Source organism: Zonotrichia leucophrys, chromosome 19, assembly GCF_028769735.1.
Source record: "Zonotrichia leucophrys gambelii isolate GWCS_2022_RI chromosome 19, RI_Zleu_2.0, whole genome shotgun sequence".
Lineage (NCBI taxonomy): Eukaryota > Metazoa > Chordata > Aves > Passeriformes > Passerellidae > Zonotrichia > Zonotrichia leucophrys.
The window spans coordinates 5,393,998-5,416,259 of NC_088188.1; the positions used below are offsets into that span (position 1 = coordinate 5,393,998).

A 22,262-nucleotide genomic window follows, 5' to 3' on the forward strand; every position below is an offset into this window, starting at 1 on the left:
CCTGAGCCATGCTCCCCAGGGCACATCTCCCAAACCTGAAGTCAAACAGGGCTAAAAATCAGCTGTTTGAACCTCCAAACAGCATGCCAGCCATGAGCCCCAGAGCTGCAGAGCCCTGAGGAGCAGGCACACACAGCTGCTCAGAGCCACAGAGCTCTCAGCAAGGCCACCACTGCCAGCCAAGGTCCTGTGGAGCTCATTCTGTGCTGGCTTCCCATTCCCAGGATGGATTTCCTGCACAGAACATTTGCATTATTGTATAGATGTGGCTTTCCCTAGCTTGGAAGTGGGACAAACCCCACTGGAGGTTTGGATTCACATTGCTGTGGCTGCCCTGTGAGGGAGGGAGCCAGCAGAGCTTTGCTATCCTTAGCACATCTTTGGATTTTCAGTGTCATGGAGTGAAACCAGCCCAGCCCTGGGGACCCTGGGAGCCTCACAAGCAGAGGTGACCATAACTGCAGTCAGATTAGGTGCTGGCAGCTTTGCAGAGCAGGCCAGGACAGAAGCTCCCCTGCTGTCCTCTCCCAGCTCTGGTAGCAGGGAAGAGGAACGTGGGACCCGTTCCTGTTCCACAATGGAAGAATGCAAGGCCGGGTCTCCTGTGGGAAGAGAGAAGCCTCCAGGCAAAAAACAAATGGTTTTGGCTCCAGCCCATGTGAGAATGTGAAGAGCTTGCTAACAGTTTCCTCAACTCTGTAGCCCAGAGGGAGGGATCCCGAGGATGTGCTGAGGCATTTGTGGAGAGCACACACACGCAGAGCAGAGGGTGGGGGACACTCAGAAAACATCCCTTCCAGCAACCCTTGCTACCCAAAGGGATCAAGGAGCTCCATAACTGAGCCTGACAGCTCTGAGCACCAACATTCCATACAAAAGACAAAGCACACACAAAGGACAAGCAGAGCTGACCCCAAAAAGCTCCCCAGGGCAGCCGTGCTCCCAGGAGAGCTGCTTCACACCCTGCTTGGCTCTCTCAGCAGTTAACAGCCTACCCATGTTGTCATTTGTCCCCTGTTGGGAACTGGGATATCAAAAATATCTTAAGGGAGCAGCCTCAGCCCTGCCCACGCTGCAGCCAGGGCAGGGGCTCAGGAAAGCTCTCAAGACACAGCTCTCACTTAGTTTTTATCTCCTTGGTGAACTTTTTAATTCCTGCCCTCTGCAAATGAGATCCAATTAAAACAACTGTTGGTTTAACTACTAAACAAAATGCTTTTAAAGGAGGAGAAAAAGAAAAGTTTTTAGATCCTTTCAACAAGCTCCCTTTGGAAGAGAAAAGGGAGCAGCACATGGAGCTCGTCTGTTTTCAAAGGAGGCAACCCTGCACTGAAGTGAGTGCTGGAGAACAGGCTGTGGCTCAGATACAGAAGAAATAATGAGCCTGGCTTTGGAAAAAAGGCTACACAACTCCCTGAAACTGCTTCATCAGGGTGGCCTGAAAATCTGAGCAACGAAAACACACAGGCACCAAAGGCAGAAACTACACACATTTCCACTGCTCTGCCAGGGAAACTTGGAAGAGAAAGTTTGTCCTCAGCAAGGACTGCTCTTACAGCTTAGACAGCTCAAGGTAGCAGCTACAAGCACTGGAAGAAGCACTGGGTGAGGGAAAGGGATGAACCCCATTGTCAGAGTGAGCCTGTAAGTTATACAGCTCCCCCATCCTTGGTGAGAGCCCACAGCAAAAACGACTCCCAGGGCTCTCTGTCACTTAGGATAGGGGAGGAAGCTTCCAACAGCTCAGCAAGAATACCAAAGTCTATCTCATCTGAACAACTCTCTTCAGAAAGCTCCAGTGGCTGTCCTGCTGAAAGCACAGATACATCCAGAAGTGAGGACACAGCCTGGATGATGCACAGAAACCGAGCACCGACAGCTCGGTCAGTGCATCCAGAAGTGAGGAGCAGCCTGCTTCCAAGCAGAGCCTCTTCCCTTCCTTCTCCTCCTGCTGCAGAGGGAGGAGGCACCCACTCCACCCAGCTCTGGAGCTGGAAGTACCCCAGCAGCCCATCAGGCAGAGTAACTCACCTGGCCACGGCCGGCTCTTCCCGCGGGGCCGAGTACACACAGCCCATGGCAGGGCAGGGAGGAGGCAGACAAAGAGTCCAGGGCAGCTGTGTCTGCAAAGGGAGCTGAGGGGGGACGGATCTAACTTAGCTCTGGAGCCACAGGCACACAGGCCTTTCCATTCTGCTCCTCCCGGGCGTTAAAACCGAGCATCAGCCTTTTGTTGAGGAGAAGAGAGCCGGCACAAAAGGTCCCGGCACGGGTCATAGCAGGAGTGGTGCCGTCCACTCCAATCCTCCTGGTGGGGCTTTGGAAGTTACTGAGTGGATCTGCTCAGTCCTGAGAAACTGCAACATCTGGCAGCAGTGGCAGAAAGGAATTAGGAGTGGAGAATGAAAGCTCCCAGGATGCTCCGCAGCACACGTCCCTCTCCCTCCCGCACAGAGCAGGGGACGGGACACAAAACCCTCCCCCAGCCTCGTTCCCTTGGAAACTGTTTATATCACAGCTGCTTTTATATATTCTTTTATTAAAAAAAGAGGGGAAAAAAAAAAAAAAAAGCTTGATGCTGTAGCTGAATGAATGAAACGATTCCAGACACTGCGTGAGCAACGCTCTGGGTAACTATGGCAGTGCCATTACGGAGGCAGCTCAAAGGAGTTTGTTTTCCTCAGGATCCTATTAAATTAAATTAGAGATGGTCTCTCTCACACACACAGGCAGCAGAGAGCTAATCAGGCTGAGGACTTGGAGCAATTCCTGCCACAGGAAGCCCTACAAGTACCAGGGAATGGATTTGTGCATAGCTGCAGAATAGAGATAAGCCAGCTTCTGTCCCAAACAATGTTAAAGAGGGGGGGAGAAGGGAGAGGGTGACATTCAGCATACCAATGGCTGTCCCACCAGCATCTAGCCAGGATGACTGTCTGCAGAGTGGGGACAGGAGAAGGGAAAGGAATCTGTGATTGAGAAACTTGCAGAGGAGGAGCAGCCAAAGAGCAAAAATAAATTCCTGCATTCCCCGGCAATGGCCCTGCGAGGCAGCAGCAGCGCGGTGGCCGTGGCTGCTGGGATCCAGAGCTGCTCTCCCTAACGACATCTGCAGAGCAGGCTGCAGGGAGGGCTGCTCTGGTGGTTTTAATTAAGTCTGAAAATGGTCAAAACACCAGCAATGCTCAGTCAGTGGGATCCCAGCCTGGCCCACACACTCATGTTACACGTCACAGGTACAGGACACCTCGTCTGCATGTGCTGGGTTCTGTCCCTTCTGTAGCACTTCAGGCAGGAAAACAGCTCCACTTAAGGGTGAAGATCAGCAGCCTGATCCCTCTCTGAGCTGTGGCTGAACTGGAGATGCATTGCTGGGAAAGGATCATGATTCCCAGGCCACACAGAGAGAAACCAGAACAGGGCATCTCAACCTCACATCTGCTCTTCCACAATTAAGGGCACTAACAAAAGTGGCATTTTCTTTGCAGACCCTGCTGAGCTGATGTGGTTTTATGAAGGTGTGCTGCTCCCAAAAACCCCAGAAGGGCACTGAGGTGTTGGATGCTGTGTTTAGGTCAGCATTGCACTCTTCAACATTGCCAACACATTGCTAAAGCAGCAGCCACTGAGATGTGTCTGAATTGTTATTCAGCACCTTCTGAGGCTGAAATTGGGGAGCCAAAGTGAAAACAACAGAAACCATCATCCAATGCCATCAGATAAAGCAGTACAGGCACTTTGGCAGAGCTGCAGAGAATGAGCTGAACAAATGCAACCCCTCTAAAGGTCAAGGCTCTCCACTGCAGCCAGAGACAGCCCCACTGAGGCCTCTCTGCCTTCATGGCTCTGGGACAGCCCCCCATATCCAGCCACAGGCAGAGGCTGACAGTGGGATCCTGATTTGTTTGTTCATCAGAAAGGAAACTCCACCCCAGACTGAAGGATTACAGGAGGGAAGGAAACCCAAGGCTGACCAAGCTTGTTTTCTCACTCATTTTCCTCCCAGTTCCAGGCATCCCATAAAATCCCACTGCAAAAGCTGCAGGAAGTCACTGTCTCTGTCCTGAAGGATGGATGTGCCACCAGCCACAGCCTTGGCTTTTAGGGTCACACTGCCCTGGGACCAGCTTGATATAATGACCACAGCAGGGCTGCAGCAGGGTACAGGGTAAAACCACTCCACAGCCTCCTCTCACTCTGCACCTGCCTGGCTGACACTTTTCCAAAGTGCAGCTGTGTCAGACAACTTGCTGAACAACCTCACCTCTCTGGTTATCAGAAACAGGTGCTGCTGTTCCACATCTCCCACAAGGAGCAGTTTCTCCCTCACTGCTCACAGAGACAGAGAAAGCAGCACAGACCCCACAGGGGAAACAAAGTGCCTGTGAGACAGCTCAGAGCCAGGACCTGCAGCCAGGCTGGGATGGACCCACTGAGGCCCTGCAGCAGAACAAGGTGGTAACACACAAGCAGCAAAGCTTCCCTGCAAGGTCACCACAGCCTCTGGAAGAGCTGCACATGATGGGCTGCAGGTGGAATCAGTCACAGCCCAGGCTGTGCCATGGCAGGATCCAATTTCACATGGACAGTGCCCTTTCCCCAGCCAGCACAGCCATTCTTACAATCTCCAGAGGCGACCACGTGCACTGACACACAGCCCTGGCTGGCAGGCACGGCAGGGAAAGCATCCCAGCAATCCAACAGAACACATTCCCAAGGTAAGGCTGGCTGGCACAGGCAGCTGGGCTGCTTCCAGCCATGTGTGCACCCATCTGCACAAGGTAGCACAGCCAGGGACACTGCTGCCCTTTAAAACCCTCCCAGCCAGAAAAAAATGTACTTTCCAACCTCCAGAAACAAAGCATGAGCTAAAAAAATCCAGCAGAAAACTGATGTTAAGTTTGGAATGTGACTGAGACAAGGAACGAAATGCACCCAGATCTCCACCTGTGTGGCTCATTCCTGGCCCCAAGCCCTTTGCAGGAGGCAGGGAGGAACAAAGCTCTCCCTCTCCAAATCCAGTCTTCCACTCCAGTGGTAACCTGGTATCAAAAGCCAATCAAGTTTTACAGGAGCTGCAAAGCAGCACATCCCAGGAACTATTTCTTTCCTTCACAGCCAAGGGTAGATAAACAGGAAATCTGTTTAAGAGCAAGCAACCTTTCTCCAGATTTACCAAAATGTGACTTTTATCAGAAAACACCGAGAATGAAATCCTTAAGAGTTCTGAAGTACAGCCAGAGGCTTTCCTGCCTTGCTCGGGAAAGGCCAATTCCCAATTTGGGCCACACGGTGGGGTAAGGCAGAACTGCAGCCTGGGATTTCTGCACTGTGAGCAGAACCCACAGCAGCTGAGGGCACAGAAACGCCCCCTCAGCACCTCCCACAACCCACCACAAGAGAGAGAAGCTCCACTAGAGCCACACAGGCTGGGAGTTGTTACTTACACTGTCTGCATCTTGGGGAGCTCAGGCACCTCCTCCTTTTTCTTGCGGAAGAAGAACCAGTAGGTGAGAAGCCCAGTGATGAGGGAGATGAGGAACACGTCTGTCATGCTGAAGAGAGAGTCCTGCTGGGCAGGGCTGTCAGCAGCAATGCTTGGGTCCATGCTGGGCTCCCCCATGGCACTCAGAGGCACTGTGAGCAAGGAAAAACAGTGAGCACCAGCAGCCACGTGGGACAGCATCACAGCACACACAGAAAATGAGTATGAGTTTGGCTATACATTTTGTCTTAGGAGCACGAGGCTGCCCAACAATTCTTTGGATAGAGGCCTTGCATCACAGCTCTGCAAGGTTCTTCTGTGTCCCACCAAGCTTTTTCCTTGCTGTTGTATCCATGCTGATCCATCCCACTCCAGCCAAGGAGCCAAACCAGGCTCCTACCCCAGCAATATCCTACAGGGACCCATGGCCTGCCTTTAGTAAAGCCCTTACTCACCACACAACCCTGGGGTGTTACTGAGGGATGACCCCACTCCTCAGTCACCCCACAGATCTGGGGCTTCCTCCCTCCTTCCCACAAGGCCACAGGATGCCCTGGCCCCACTGCTGTGCTGATAAACCACAGAGCAGGACTGTGGCACCAACCCCCCTGAGCATGCCCACAACAGGCTGCTACAACACAAATGGTGAATATTTCTGATTTACTCCATTGCAGACTGGATTTACTGTCCATCTCTCCTGGGCCTTTGGCCTCCCAGTCCCCTCCAGGATCTCCCCCAGTTTAATTTCCATCTCCTTGAGTTGCTCCTTTACACTTACCAAGGCAGAGTTTAAGCAATTTGGGACCTGCCCACAGCCATTCCCAGAGTTTGTGGGAGCACAAGGATCAACACCCAGCCCTCAAATACCCAGGCAGCCCCATGGCCCTTGTCCTTCCCCTGGGGAGCCACCCATCCCTCTGCTGTGCCAAGCTCTGAACCCCTCTGACCCTAAGCCAATGGCAAGATTATCTTCCCTACATGCAAGGACACACTCTGTCCAAATAAACAGATAATTAACTCTAAACTTGATTTGGAAGGGCAAAGTGACTCTCTCTTTGTACTTGGGCACGCTGCCAACCCAGGGGACCATGGACATTTGAACTTGCACGCAGAAAAGTGACTCAGAGCCGTGCTGGTGTCACAGAGCATACATGCCATGGCTGAGAAATAAAAGTGACTGAAGCTGAAGGTTATGCTAAGACATTCAGGAGCAGGGAAGAGAAGGGAAGGTGATGCTTAGGGAGCACTAACAGGGAGACCAGGTACAACCTTCAGCAAAGATCAACCCCCTGGTGTTACCCCCACGAGGGAAGTCCAGCTCCAGACACACACAGCCCTGTGCCACAGGGCACCAGCCATAAAAAGCACCCTGTGAGCACAGGGAGAAGTCCACAGCCACCTGGCAGTGACCCTGGGTGGGTACTCTGGCAACCCAAAGAGTGCTGAGCCCCACAAGAAACTTCATTTGGTGGAGAACTTGGCAAGTAACTGCATTACAAAGAGCACTAAACCACCTCAAAGCTGCCTGTTGGGTTCCCACAGAAAACACCAAAGCAGGGTGCTGGAAGAAAAATAAAAGTGATGTGACTGCAGACAAGCAAATTGCACATTCCTCTCCATCAGGCAGGTCACCCTGTCCTCCCTCCTTGCAAACAGGCTTTCCATGGCTGGAGCTTGGAGCCAAGCAAGTGCTGGGTGTTACCTCAGTACAACTGTAGACTAAACTGATAGTTACAGCCTCCACAAGTGGGGATTAGTTGCCAAAAAGGCACAGCTCCCAGGAGGATCCCCCTCCTCCTCCTTATCTGGTTCCAGTAAACCACCAAGGAGCTGCTCTGGCAATCAGCACCAGGGGAATCTGCTGGTGGGGGGGAAATGTTGCTGGTTTATTGCTTTTATTCCTGATGAAAGCTCAGAAATTTTAAGTACAAACTCTCCTCTCCCCCTCTGCCACCCAACCTGTAGGAATTTCAGCCAATCTCAGCCAAAACATGACAGTTAACCTTTCATTTCTCAGAGTTTTGGGGTTTTGGTTCTTGCCATCTCACTCATCACTTGAGCTCTCATTAAATCTGAGGGTAAAAAAGCTCTGAGTGGTCCATGGTTCCCAGGGAGCCTCAATTGCTGTCTGTGCACAGCACAGCCCAACTCTGCAAAGGGATGGAGGAATCAGTGCCCAGACACAGGCAGGAGTAAACATCTCCATCTCTGCGAGGTGGCTTGGTTTGTTCAGCAGCAGTCTCACTGCCCAGATTACACAAGGCTGGACAATTCCCCTCACACAGGGCAGTGATGGCCATGTCAGTAAAATTACCCTCAGAACAGCCTGTCTCCCACTCACTTTCCCTGAAAACCCCAAGGCAGTGACAAACCTTTGCTCAGAGGAAGCCATGAATAAACACAAGGCTGATGGAGCTGGTTTGGGGCAGGAGCTGCAGCTCTTTGCCTTCTGAGCCCTGGCAAAGGCTCCTTGCTCAGGACACAGCAGCCTCCCCTGTCACCAAGTGCAGCTGCAGAGAGCTCCAAGCCAGCCATGTTTGTGGTGAGCAGCACCTGGCCCACAGCAATTCCCAGCTCCAGACATGGATATTCATGGATATTCATGGATATTCATGAGCTGCCCTGTGTGGGCAAAGAATGAGGGCAAGAACCAACCTGTGCTGTGCTCAGCCAGGTGAGGGCTTTGTCTGCAGCCAAAATTCATCACTGTGCTCAAAGCAGCAGAGCCCCAGCTCCCAGAGCAGAGGGGTTTGGCTTTCCCAAAGGTTTTGGGTTTTTTCTCTCTGCTCTCCCAGGCAGTGCTGCCCTGCAGAGAGGCATCCTCAGGGAGCAGCTCCCAGCAATGCTGCCCTGTGGGGATGTGGGGGTGGGAGCTGTGCTATCTGCTTGCCTTGACCACACTGCAGCTCTCCAGGGCTTCAAAGGGAGCCCTGCAGCTGCAGCCAGGCCACCCACTCACTGCCCACAGCCAGGGAAGGGAATATTCCTGCAGGTTCATGGCTCTGGTGCATGGAGCAGAGCCTGCTTTGCTCTCTCTTCATTCACAATCTCCACTGCACAAAGTTTCCACACTGAGCTTTAACCCTGGGAGGAAGCCTGGTGACAAGAGCTGCTTTAATTCTGATTAATTTTAATTTTGGGCTCCCTCTGGTCCTGGACATTTGGTTATTCAAGGTTTATATCCCAGTTACAGATTCTTGTTTTTCCTTGCCCTTCACCACCCTTATCCTCAGGCAAAGGTTTGCTTAGACATAGCAAGAGAAAAGCAAAGAATGTGAAATTAGTCTTCATTTCTCCTTTTTAAAGGGTTGTCTCAACTCAGGAACTATTGAACTCACTTCACCCAGCACAGGAAGATTATTGCTCAGTTATCTCAGTTTCACCTAGCTGGTTGTAACAATTATTTTCCAGAAGTTCACAGCAAATTTGTCATTTGCAAACGACATTTTCATGTCATTTTCAAATACATGTCCTTTACTAACTTCCAGTGAAAAGAAACCTGACTCTTACTTGAAATTTAGCTATCCTGGGAATCCTGCAATCTCTGGAAGGGCCTTGGTAGAATCAAACTAAATTTTTAAAAGGAAATTTATGATACAGAAGTAAAACTTTCCCTGACAACAGTTTCAAGGGTGGTAATTTTATTATATCTTCAATCAAGGTAAGACAAGATGTCCATATCCCTGGGATTTTTTTCTAATGGTGACTCCAGCTCCTGGATCCCTGCTTGAGCACACAGCAAAGCCATCAGGCTCAGCAAGATGTGAGCATTTCCATCACACAGAAAAGTCACAACATTTTGAAAGATTGCTATCAAGCACTGCTGTGTTTTAGCACAGCTTTTCAGCCCCTGAATGTGAGAATTTGCTTGGTACATGGCAGCTCACAATAATTCAAATCATCAGGGACCTTCTCTGCACATCTCTGTGCTAACAAACACTTCATCTTCATATTAAATTAAATGTGTTCCTCATTCTCATGCACACCTTGAAACAAAAAAGGACTGGAAAAGCACTCTCAGTGCCAGGCATCCTCAAACTCCCCATGATTTCCATACAGACTAAAGGATCTATAAGGTCACAGGGTTAAAAATACTTAAATACATAGAGAAACAATATTACAACAAACAAGACAGGAGTGATGAACGCCAAGTGGTCAGCAAGTTGAAGAGATTTATTCTCCTTCCTTGCATCAGGAGATGGTGCATCAGATGTTCCCAAAAGCACCCTGGGACACAGCACCACAACCACAAAACATGGCTGGGAGGTTTCCCCTCATGGAAGTCACCCTGTGACACCTCCTAGTGACCAAAAGCACCTTGGGACACAGAACCAGAAGCACAAAACGTGGCTGGGAGTTTTCCCTTGTGGAAGTCACTCTGTAATATCTCCTATGACCAAAAGCACCTTGGGACACAGAAGCACAATCACAAAATGTGGCTGGGAGGTTTCCCCTCATGGAAGTCACTCTGTAATATCTCCCAGTGACCAAAAGCACCTTGGGACACAGAACCAGAAGCACAAAACATCACTGGGAGGTTTTCCCTTGTGGAAGTCACCCTGTGGTATCTCCTATGACCAAAAGCCTTGGCTCTGAAGCTAAACTGGCAATGTGGGCAGGAAGTTCTCTCTTGAGACTGAAGCAGCCTTTTTCTTAATGCAGTATCTGGGATGAGTTTCGAGTACCTGAGCAGGATTTCCCAGTCCCAGACCAGGACTGCAGCCTGTGACTCTTGCCCCAAAATGAGTGACCAAGTTCTGTGCTTGACTCTGCCCCGTGGCACCACCAGCACAGCCTGAGTGCAGAGTCAGCCTCACCCAGAGGGGAAGGAGAAGGAAAACTGCTGAGCAAGCACAAACAGGATTTGTGTGATATGGCTGTTAATTCTTGGGCTGCTCCAGCTCCAGGGAAGGGGCCAGCTGAAGGAAGATAAAGGGACACATCAGCATGGCCCCAAATGAAATGCTCTGCTATGCAGAAATCTGTCTCATCCCACCTTGTGCTCAGCACTGCATTCTCCTGGGGGGCACTGAGGTGTTAGCAAACTTTGGAACACAAAAGTTATCAATTCCTGGATGGGGATGGGCATCTTTCTGTGGGTCAACACATTGGCTTGATTTTATTTAAGGAATAGGAGGGGCAGAGGGACAGAATCAGTCCCAGGGTTTTCCTTGAGAAGCATAAGCAGGGATAGGCCTTGCTAAGCAGGGAAAATGAAAACTGCTGAGCCCAGGCTGCTCACTGCCCCCACCTCTGATCATCCACCCCCCAGCAGCAGCTGGAGCACCAAGGAGCCCCTGCTTGCAGCCCAGCACACCAGAGAGGGATCCCCACATGCCCTGCAGACACTGCCTGCCCTGGCACGGCTGGCACAGGGGCTGCACCCCCAGAACTATCAAAACACCCAAGGGTTTTCCCTTTGGACACCTGCAGATAAGCACAGGAGCTGCAGGTGGAACCTGTGCTCTGCAACATGTGCAGAAAGAGAACCAGTGGGGATGGAGTCGAGGAGGAGCTGCGTGACAAACGTGCAGTGCCACAGCCACCCTGTGCCCGACCCTGGCACCGGTGCCAGGCTCCATTCAAAGGCAGCTCAGCAGGGTGCTGAGGCTCAGAGGAGCCTTCCCAGCTCGCAGCAAGGTGCAGGCTGCCTCAGCTGAGCAGCAGCAGGGACAGCAGGCAGGGGTTTGGGGCCAAACCAGCCCTGCAGCAACGAGATCCCCTCGTTTCTCACATCACGGTGCCAACTGGGGCTCTGGAGCCCAAATCCCCTCATTTCTCACAACACCATCCCAGTGCCAACTGGAGCTCTGGAGCCCAAATCCCCTCATTTCTCACAACACCATCCCAGTGCCAACTGGAGCTCTGGAGCCCAAATCCCCTCTCCACCAGCCCATCATCCCCTCATTTCTCACAACACCATCATGGTGCTAACTGGAGCTCTGGAGCTCCCATCCCTTCCCCACCAGCCCACCATCCCCTCATTTCTCACATCGTGCCAATGGAGTCTGGAGCCAGATCCTCATTTCCACAAAACCATCCAGTGCCAACTGGAGCTCTGGAGCTCAAATCCCCTCTCCACCAGCCCACCATCCCCTCATTTCTCACAACACCATCATGGTGCCAACTGGGGCTCTGGAGCCCCCATCCCCTCATTTCTCACAACACCATCACAGTGCCAACTGGGGCTCTGGAGCCCCCATCCCCTCATTTCTCACAACACCATCACAGTGCCAACTCAAGCTCTGGAGCTCCCATCCCTTCTCCACCAGCCCACTCAACCCCTCCTTCAACACTCACCCAAAGATTGCTTTCCAGATTCTCATAAACAGGAGTCCATGAAGTCTAACTGCAGATTTAACACCACACACTCCAACAGCTCCTTCAGACTGACTTTCTGCAGCTCAGACTGCCACAGAGAGCCCTGCAGAGGCACACAGGGCAGGGGACAAGGGAGCACTCGTGCTCCCTGCAGCCACGTGACAGTGACCCTCATGTCCCTGACTCAGCACAGGCATCGAGTCAGGCAGCACAGAGGAAGTGCAGCTGTCATGATTTCCAGTGCTGGCAGCTCTGTGTGGCTGGGGATGTCACCACTGCCACCAGATCTGCCAGACCCCTCTTTCTGAGCATCCTGAATTCCCAAGGCAGAGGCAGGAGTGTGTGACCAGACCTCCCTTCCCCTCATGCTCACAGATTAAGGGCACTATCAGCCTTAAGAAGAAACCTTTAAAAAGCCCAATTTTAAATCAGAGACCAATTTTTTCCACCAGTATCATGGCACAGCCCTAAAATTCAACCTCAGAACAGAACAACCTTATCTGCAGGTGTCCAAAGGGTGCTGATGCCTGGAAAAACCCTGGGTGTTTTGATAAGCAACCAAACCAAGTGAAAACTCCAATTCTGACCTGCAGCCTGAGATTTAAGTACAATGGCAAAACAGGGAGACTGTAAATAGAAATTAAACAATTTCCATGTGGGAGGGAAAAAAAGAAAACCACTGGACAGCCCTCTCAGAGATCTGAAAATTTTGTGGAGAGCTCACAGAGGCTGCAGTACCAAGAGGAAGCTGCACTGAGACCCCACCACTCCTCCCAGCAGCAGCAGAAGGAAGAGAGTTGCCCACAAACAGGAATGCAGTCTCATGACCAGCCAAGGGCTCTCTTCTTTCACCCACTAATGACATCAGGCAGGTCACTGGTGGCTGTGAGGAAGAGGAGCCCCACAGACACAATCCCAGGAGGAAGGAGGAGGCAGCAGCAGCAGAGAGAGCAGGGCTGTGGTGGAGCTGCCATTCCTGTGCCTGGTCTCCTCTGAACCCCACTGCAGACAACACTTCCTGCATGTTTAATGTGATATTGAGCCAGAAAACCCTCAGGGCAAAACCAGATTTTCTCTATTTCTTTTAGAAATGCAGCCAATTAGAGTAAGGAATTCTGTTTACATCAGCCTGTGCCTGCTTCTTTTTACTTTCCCTTGTAGTAAAAGGAGGCCTGGCAGGAAAAGTCAGCCTTTCCAAAACAAAAGCAGGTGCTCAGATCCAGGTTATTTAACAACTGCCTTGGACCAGCCACAGCTCTGCCACACACAGATTGCATTTCCCACCAACAAGAGGATGCTGATCTGGCCCTGTTTGGCCTGTTCTGCACAGGCTCCATGCTTTGGGTGGGAATCATGCCACAGGTGAGTCCCTGGGCTCGTGGGGAAGGGAGGCACAGTGAGAAAGCTCACAGCTTTCCCTGCCCCTTCAGCCTCTGCTGGACCACAGGTCCTGGTGTGGAGGATTGCTACACCTACAGCTTCCCTATCCCTTTATTCCCACATATCTCCCACAGCTTCCCATTAACCAGCTCAATAAAGAAGGGTAGAAAGTAGCAAAACCTCACAGAAAACCAGGGAAATGCTTCTGCACTCTTCCACCAGCTCAGAAATCCCAGTCCAAACTGAGCAGCAGGCTGCAGCAGCACCTCAAGCAGGGAAGGGAACACAAAAACTGCTGGGTTTTTTTGTGAAATAAAATTTACTCTCACTGTGAAAGGTGTTTTCTACCCAGACCCTGACACACCAGCTCAGGCATCAGCAAAACTAATATTTTAGACAGAGGACAGATACAGAGTGTGCATCAGTCAGTCTGGATCTTGAAATACTGCATATTTGAGCTTCCACTGTGTCACACTTGCATGTTTTCTGGCCCCTGGGTCTTATTCAAGGACAGCAGAGCAGCTGCAAGAGCAAGGAAGAGAACAAGAACTGTTTTACTGAGGCAGAAAGGAAATCTCTGCTATGGGTATGCTCAGGTGGGGCTGTGCAGTGAGCCCAGTGCACTGAAACAAAGGATTTAAGGCATAATCCAACACAAAAATGAACTCAAACTTGCCAAGCTGCCTTAAAGCAAGCTAGAATTACTGAACTCGCACATTTCCTTCTATGAGATAAAAGCCTGACTCTGAGCCTTTAAACATGGGGGACCTCCCCAGCTTAGGCACTTGGACACCTTCCTTCACAGATTAATGTGAGCCAGCAGAGAAAAGCAGGAGTTCAGGGTTACAGGATAAACACAAGCTGAGAATGGCAGGTAACTGAGCCCCTGTGAACCAACACTGCTCCCCAGGCTCCCCTCCCAGGGAGGGACAAATCCAGAGCCCCACAGCTCAGGAATTGCTTGGAACAGGAACAGGGGTGCTGCCAGCACCAATGTTCAGGGGCAGGGACAAACCTGCAGGAGTTTTACACCACCCTGATGCCAACTCCATGGGCACCTCTCAGGCCAACAACTGCTCAGAGAGCTGCAAAACCTGAGGAGAAACCCATCCAGGCATGGAGTTTTCATGGTTCAGGTCCTGCTGAAGATGTTTTTCTAAGATCAAGAGGGAAAATGACATTTTTTCAGCAGCCTCTTCTGTGAGTGCTGTACCTGCACTGCCACAGCTGGACATTGCTCTCCTCCCCACAGGCTGTTTGCTCACCCTGTGCCTGAGTTTATAGAGGGTTGGTGTGACAGGCTGTGGCTTTGCCTTGTGTCACCTCTGGGAAAGGAGGCCCATGGATGGGGTCAGTAGCCAGAGACTTTGACCCCTTCCACCAGGAAAAGTTTGAACAGCAAAACTCTCCAATGCTGGTCTCTTTTGAGAGGTTTCCTTTTGAAACCAACAGCTGAAAGAGCACCAGAGGGACAGGGTTAAACACATCTTGCTAAGTTTTCACAACTGTCAAGACTTTTGATCAGAACAGTGTGTTTTGGGGGTTTATTTATTTATTTCAAGAGAACCAAGGAGCCAGGATATTTTGTACTTATAAGCCCAGTTTCCTCTGAGAATGGAAAAGCTTTTCAGACATTACAAGCTGTAGGGTTTGGAGGTATCACTGCATGACCCTTGCACCTCTTGGAATCTCAGCACCAGAGCTGTCCTGCTCTGGCTGCTCTATCAGGAGGGTGTGCCATCACCCTACAGAACCTCCCTGCCTGCCATGGATCAGCAATCTGACCTGGACTTCACCTTTTTGATATGATTTGGGAAACACAGGCCACTTCCCAGCCCCTTGCAATCACACACAGCCACAGCAGACCTCAGAACATCAATTCCATCCCCAAAACATGACACAAGACAGAGATCTCAGGGGTCACAGGCTGAAAGGCTGGTCCCAAGCTGCAAAAACCACAGCTCTCCAATGCCCCAGCAGAATCAACACAAAGAGAACAGACACTTGACACAGGGGTTTTTTGTTCCTCTGTAACAGGAGCTGCTCCTCTCACCTCCAGCAGTTATGCACTGACTCCTGTTACACAACCAGGACTTGCACAATCCTCACAGGCATTTGATCAACTTGCTCCTCCAAAGCTTGGAGTTAGAGAGGAGATGCAGCAATGACCCGTGAAAGAGAGTCAATTGATGTGTTTCACAACCACACAGCAACATCCAGCACCACTAAACCAGACCCACCAACTCCCCAGGCTGGTTGTTAAACCTTCCCAGCAGACTTCCCCTGCACTGCCACAGCCAGATTTTACCAAGGATAAAAATCTAACCCCATCTTGAACTCCACGCAGCAAGACAGGAAGATAAATAAATCAATATCTCCTTGCAAAGGAGTGACTGAAGGCACGAAAGTGGCTGATTACTAAGCAAAAATACAATAATAATCTGTCACCATGGGTCAAACTCAGCCACTCTTTGGACTTGTGGCCCTCCAGAAGCCACCAGACATGGCTTCTGGTCTCTCTGTGTGGATTCCATGGGTGATAGCAGCATGCAATTAACTTGAAATGTTTACTCAGGGACAAACAGCAAGAGATTATGAGCAGCCTGCAATTATTATTTGTTTTGACCTATGAGATTGTCAAGCCTATAAAAAAGCAGAGGTGCACCTGTCACTGCAGGGCTGGTGATTCACTCTGCACAGCAGTGTGTACAAATAATCTCATCACTGGGATCAAATGATCTCGTTGGGAAAGCAAATTATGCAAGTTCTAAGAATTGTGTTTTTTGAGGCAGGAGAGTCCACGTCAGGAAACAGAACAAAGTTCAGTGCCCACAGAGGTAACTGCAGATGGATTTCCTTTATACCAGGGGAGGACATGGCAGGAGCACAAACCTGATCAGAGAAACCTTTTCCCCAGTCCTTCAGAACTGAGCAAACACAAACTTTGCTGTATCCCAACAGGCAAAGGAGAGAGCAAAGACCAAATGGGGTTTCAGTCAGGCAGTTCCACACTTTGCTTTTGCTGCAGGTAAAGAAAGCATCACTCCAGCACTCATTGCCAGCCGCCCTCCCCAAACCCAGCTGCACCCAGAGATGCTCCAGAACCTGTGACACCCAAAAGAAAGGGGTTACCTTGCACCTATGGCTCTGCAAACAACAGCTGGTGGAGCCTGAGAGCTCCAGCACGGAGGGTGGTGAGCAGCAGGGAAAGTCTCCCTTGAGACAGTTCAAAGAGTTTTGGTTGTATGGTCCAGCTCCTCCAGATGCTCTGCAAGAAACAAAAGAAAAGTTGCAGAAGGCACTTGGCAGTCCAGGAGGCACAAACTCAGAAATTACTGACAGAACAGGAGGCAACTGGAAAGTGATGACAAGCAAGAGGTTCTTCTCTGTCACAATTAGAGCAGGACTAATTACGAGGGGATTAAGCCAGATTTGTGACTCTACACCCTCCTTCCTGCCCACTCTTCAAGGCTCTCACACTCAAGGATTAAAAGAAGGCACTCAGCTGGTGTTTCTTCTGTAGCTCTGCAAACACAGTTCTTGTGCACAGTCACATCCACGTGCAAAACAAAAGCACACTCCATGCCATGCACACCCTGCCTCAGTGCTGTCAACCAGCCCAAGAAAAACCTGTACTGAGACAATGCTGGGCTTTCCAGGAAGGGTCTGGCTCAGCAGCCCTCCCAGACAAAACACTGATTTCCTCATTTGCAGCAGATTAATCAGCGAGCTGCTCTGCGTGCGCGCAGCAATTCCTCGGAATTTCTCAGAGAATTACAGAAATATTGGAACAAAGCCCATCTAGCAAAAGGGATGTGTACACCACTGCACCTCAATAAGCAAAAAAGATTCTGAAACTCCACAGCTCCTCCTGTCAGCCCACACAAAGTGTAGAGTTCTGTTGAGGAGGGGATGTCCCCACCAACGCTGTCAGTGATTCACTTCCACAACTCAGAAACACAGACCTCACTTCTTCCTTGCACTTTTCCAGCTTCTCAGCCACATATATGCTTCTCCTTTTTAAAACACAAACTCATTTCACTTTTCCAGACTCACATCAGAGCACCTCAGTGACTCCTATTGTCTGTACACATTCCACTAAGCATTCCCATTTCCTCTCACACTCCAAAAGCTAACCCAAGGTCTAAGCACTGGCACAACAAAGCACACTCCAAGCTGCACCAGCTGTGCTTACTCCTGCAGCTAAGACAACTCCCCAAGAACCAATTCCATGCTGATGACTAACTCCCAACACCACCATCCAGGTACCTTCACCCCCTCCAGCCTCAATATTCCCTAAACCAGGGGGTTCCCATCATTTCCTTTGTCAAGCACACTCCCTAGGTGAGGAATTTCACTCTTCTAAGAAACTCCAGCAGGAAAGCTAAGGAGTAAACAAACAGTCTTCCCACACCCCAGCAGTTTATAAAGTGAAATAGATGGAGCAACAGCAGAACAGCCCAGCCTGCAGCAAAGGTATCAATTAAACGCTGGGAATAACGTTCTCCAGGGAAGTGCCAGGAAATTAAGCTCGTTAAAGGCTTTTAACCAGCAACACCTTGGGATGGGGTAAGGCTGAGCAACCCTCAGTGCTGTGAGAGCAAGGCAGGGCAGCTCCCAAGGGTGCTGGTTTGTCCCCTGCCCCACAGCCCTGGGGTGACAGAAGTGATGGGGTACCCCTAAAAAACAGGGGGTGCACTCCATACACACACATTTATTTATTTCAAGAGAACCAAGCACTGTTCGTAAGGAGCCAGGATATTTTGTATTCATAAGCCCAGTTTCCTCTGAGAATGGAAGAGTTTGGAGACATTACACATCGGCCACAATCTTGTTACAATCTTGCCAGTAACAGGGGCTCAGCACCACCAGATACTCCCAAATAAGAGGGGCTCTGGTCACCCCAATTCCAACAGGTAACAGGGGAGCAGTCACGTCAGACTCTCCAGATAACAGGGAGCTCTGGTCACCCCAATCCCCCCAAATAACAGGGGAGCAGTCACATTAGACTCCCCAAATAATAGGGAGCTCTGGCAATCCTGGGCCCCCAAATCACAGGGGGACAGCACAGTGCCCAGATAACAGGGGTCATCCCAGTCCTCCCTGATAAGGATTGGTCATCCCAGTCCTCCCCGATAAGGACTGGTGATCCCAGCCCTCCCCGATCCCCCCAATAAGAAGGATCTCTAAACACTCAGTAACTCCCAGTAAGAGGATACCCACTCACACCACACCTCCCAGTGAACAGGGGGTTCTGCCCATCCCAGTCCCCCCCAAAAAGAGATCCATTCACATCGATGTCCCCGCCAGCACCAGCGGTGCCACTCACCCCGACAGGGGGACCGCAGTCATGCCCGCAACACACAGCCAGTGCCCCCAACACAGAAACAGCCCCCATGCCACGCCAACCCCACCGGGGGATGCCGGACCGCCCCTCCCCAGCACAGAGGGCCCCGGCGGCGGAGCTGAGCCCCAGAGAAGCCCCGGCGCCGCACCCTCCTCACCACACGCCCCCGGAGCCGCGGCTCCCCGCACCCACCGCCGCTCCGGCCCGTCTGGCGCTGGCGGCTCCCGCGGCCCCGGCGCGGCCGGCACGTACGGCGGACCGCACCACCCGGGCACACCCGCGGGGGAGCTCGCTCCGCCCTCGCCGCCCGCTAATAGGCGGAGAGCGCGCCCGCTTGTGGAGATCACCCCTCTGCGGCGGCGCATGGTACAGCCCCAGGACGGGGGTCTTAAAGGGACAGGAGCGGCGGGAGGGGCCGGGTGAGGTGAGGGTCGGGGTCGGTCAGGGCTGAGGGGGCCACGGGTGGGGTCAGGGTGCAGAACAGGGCCCAGAGGCCACCGTGGGTGCCAGCAGGGGCTCGGTCTGGGGGCAGGCTCAGAGAGGGGACAGGTTGGGGTGAACACTGTAGTTTGAGGTATGGGATGTTGGGATCATGGCGGGGTCAGAGTTGGGGTGACAGTGCGAGCAGGGCTTGGGGCACTGTGGGGTCATGAACTGGGGTCAGTGTTGGACACTAACTCTGGGCTCAGCCAGTTCCTGCAGACCCAGGAGCCCTGTGTGCCCATGCTCCCCCAGGGTCACTGCCCACACCAGGGCCCCGTGGGGGGGACAAGGGGACCCCATGGTGGGGCTGGCACCCGTCATTGCCATCCTCTGTGGGAGCCAGGGGCAAGCACATGCTCCTGATGTAACCACAGCCCAGATGATTTCGGTGTTTTGGGGTGGCCTTTCTCTCACTGCCACAGCAGGAAGTTGCTCAAGCAGCTCTGGAAGCATCCCCAGCAGTCCCAGTGGGACATTTCACAACCCAGACCTCAGATCCCACAGGAACTGCTGCTCTCCTCCCTGTTGGGTTTTTTGGGGGAAGCTGGGTTACAACTCTGCTGTTCCCAGCTTGGCCAAAGCCAGAGGCACAGCTTGTCACTGAGCAGCCCCACAGCTGTGTGGGGTCACCCCAGGCTGGGTCCCCTGGCACATCCAAAGTCACCATCCTGACGCCAGCACGGTGTTGACGTTTGCTCCAGAGTCAATAAATCACTTGGGGAAGGTCCAAAGTTCGAGCTGGGCCTGGCAGGCACCTGAAGAGGTGTGAGGAGGGGGCAGAGACCCAAAGAACACCCAGGGATTCAGGGACAGCCTGTTTCCTGAGCAGAGGGTCCAGGGCTCTGAGGTCACCTGAATCCTGGTGCTGTCACTGCAGGACACAAAACAACACTGCTGCTCTCAAGGTGAAAAAAGGGAAGTTTATTTTCTCACTCCAACATTTATAGTTTTCCAAAAGTGACAGTGGATTGGAGGGTGACAGTGCCACCTCTCCAATGACACTGGACAAACCAACAGTCCATCAAATTCCTCTTCTTCCATAAAAGAATACAAAACAATGAGTTATTTACAGAAAGTGTGTGAGACAATTCATTACAAGAATGTAAACATCAGAAGGCTTAGAAAAATTTAAAAAATCAAGGTGACACTAGTGCCACTCACAGCAGCTTTGGGACTGACCCCATGGAAGCTCCCTGGGGTGGCCGGTCTGTGACATACCCCGTGGGGTGAATGGACATGGGTTAAAGATCCCAGTGGCCCTGAGGGGACAGCAGGACAGAGCAGGTCCATGGCTGGGGTCATCCCATCAGGTGCCCAGACTGGCATTATGGCACAGCCTGTCCCATTCTGTCCCCACAGGGAAGGGGCTGGGGGCTCATCACACCCAGCCCAAACCCCCAGGGGCAAGCAGCAGAGTCCTGCAGCCCACAGAGACCTCTTTGGTCAGTGCTTTGTCTCTCTGCCTATTTCTCCCAGCTCTCCTCTGTTCCCAGCAGAGGAGAGAGTGAACTTTTGAGACTGAACTTTTGGCCACAGAACCCTCACAGTGCCAGCAGACAGGGGACACCATGGGACAGCCGTGGAGGTGGTGTTTGGCAGTGTCCTGGCCTGGCACAGGGAACCTGGCCCCCAGTCAGGACGTCTGCATGGCCAAAAGTTAATGGCAGGAAAGCAAACACAGACCCATTTTCCTGCCAGCACCAATGTCCCCTGCCAGGCCTCCCCTCTTTGTGGGTCCCCTCTCACTCCTGCATGGGGCAGCAATGGAGGTTCAAGGCAGTTCTGCTTTCCTCATGTACCCCTGACTCCTTTTCCCTTGCACCATGCAGAGGGGATGGACTTGGACGTCCAGAGCATCCCTCCCATGGCAGGACAGCTCCTGCAAGGACAGGGAGCAGCTGGCTCTGCTCCCAGCACTGTCCCCAGACTGTCCCTCTGCAGTGACCCTCTGAGGACATGGGGGCAACCCACGGGGATTTCTGGACTCTCTGCACACCCTGGCATGGGATGCAGTGGCAGTTTTACTAGGAATGAGCCAGAGGCACTGAATAACAACCTCCAGGGACAGCACGTTCCCAGGGCAGTCACCCCAGGGGCAGCCATCCCAGGCTGAACTGGGAGGTTATGATTTTTTTTCTTTTCTTCTTTTTTAATTTTTTTTCCTGCTTTAGGAACTTCAATTCTCTGTCTCCCCACCAAGGAAATCAGTGGGTACTGCAATGTGTGATGAGTAACATTACTGAGAGCTGAGACAGGCAGATGCCAAAGCCCAGTGAGCTGATGACTTTTACTTCCCTCTCTTCCAAATTTAAATCCCCTTCTCAGCCTTAGACATGTTTACAAATCCTCATCCCAACCTGTTTCCTCCCTCTCAGCAACTTCATTTCCCTGGGTGATGAGTTCTGAGTTCACCCCCAGCCCTGAGGAACTGGGACTTGTTGGACTCCACTGTCCAAGAGCATTTCACTCTTGGGGGAATGGATGCCCTCAGGAAAGCAGGGAACAGAAAAGAAATCCCCACAAACGCCCATCTGAAGGGCACTGAAGACAGGTCCAACACATTGCACATGACCAAGAGGTGCAGCTGGACTCTGAACACTCCTTGGGGACATGGTGGAGGCTGCAGAAATCAGAGAGAGCAAGTGATCTGCCACGGGGACCGAGAAGCTCCCAAATTATCTGGGAGCAGAAAGAAAATAAATCCAAACTGTGGTTTTGTGCTCAGTCCTGTCCTCGGGGCTCACCTGGAAGGCTGTGGCAGTTGTGTTGTCCCAGCACAGAAAGGTTCATGGCTGGGACCTGCTCCTTCCCTGCTGGAGGGAGGTTTGCAGCACCTGGGACTGGGGCGGTGACTCTTACAGGGCTCTCTGGCACTAAAGCCAGGAAATGCTCCCTGGAAACGCATCCCTGGGACAGCTCTGCGGGGAGAGCGGCTCCCTCACCGCATCACTGACGGAGCTGGACCAGGAAAAACACCGGGATTCCAGCGGATTGCAGCTGCAGTACCGCCTGTCCCCAGCGCTCGTCCTCACTGCGCGTCCAAAGGCACCGGCCTGACACACAGCTGTGCCCGTCCCGCCCCACTGATCCCGTCCCAGTGATCCCACCCCTGATCCCGCCCCACTGATCCCACCCCAGGGATCCCATCCTACAGACTCCATCCCACCGATCCCGCCCCACTGATCCCGCCCCAAGGATCCCACACCACTGATCCCACCCCACAGATTCCATCCCACTGATCCCACC

The 22,262-nt window shown here is 52.0% G+C and overlaps 1 protein-coding gene across 3 annotated transcripts in view; it reads right to left on the bottom strand.

Moving 5' to 3' along the window:
- The window catches only part of LOC135456010 (NADPH--cytochrome P450 reductase), a 30,383-nt gene extending 11,540 nt beyond the window's left edge, over nucleotides 1-18,843 (bottom strand). Inside the window, exons 1-3 of one of the 3 annotated variants that reach the window (XM_064729598.1) lie at nucleotides 18,726-18,843; nucleotides 16,319-16,454; nucleotides 5,448-5,637 (exon numbers count right to left, since the gene is read on the bottom strand). In XM_064729598.1, the coding sequence (XP_064585668.1) occupies nucleotides 5,448-5,623 (176 nt within the window). In that variant the 5' untranslated portion in view covers nucleotides 5,624-5,637; nucleotides 16,319-16,454; nucleotides 18,726-18,843. Of the gene's footprint in view, nucleotides 1-5,447; nucleotides 5,638-11,785; nucleotides 11,807-16,318; nucleotides 16,455-18,690 lie in introns of those variants that run through there. The other 2 variants (XM_064729599.1, XM_064729600.1) reach the window with 2 other exon arrangements.
- Between the last annotated feature and the right edge of the window lie 3,419 nt (nucleotides 18,844-22,262).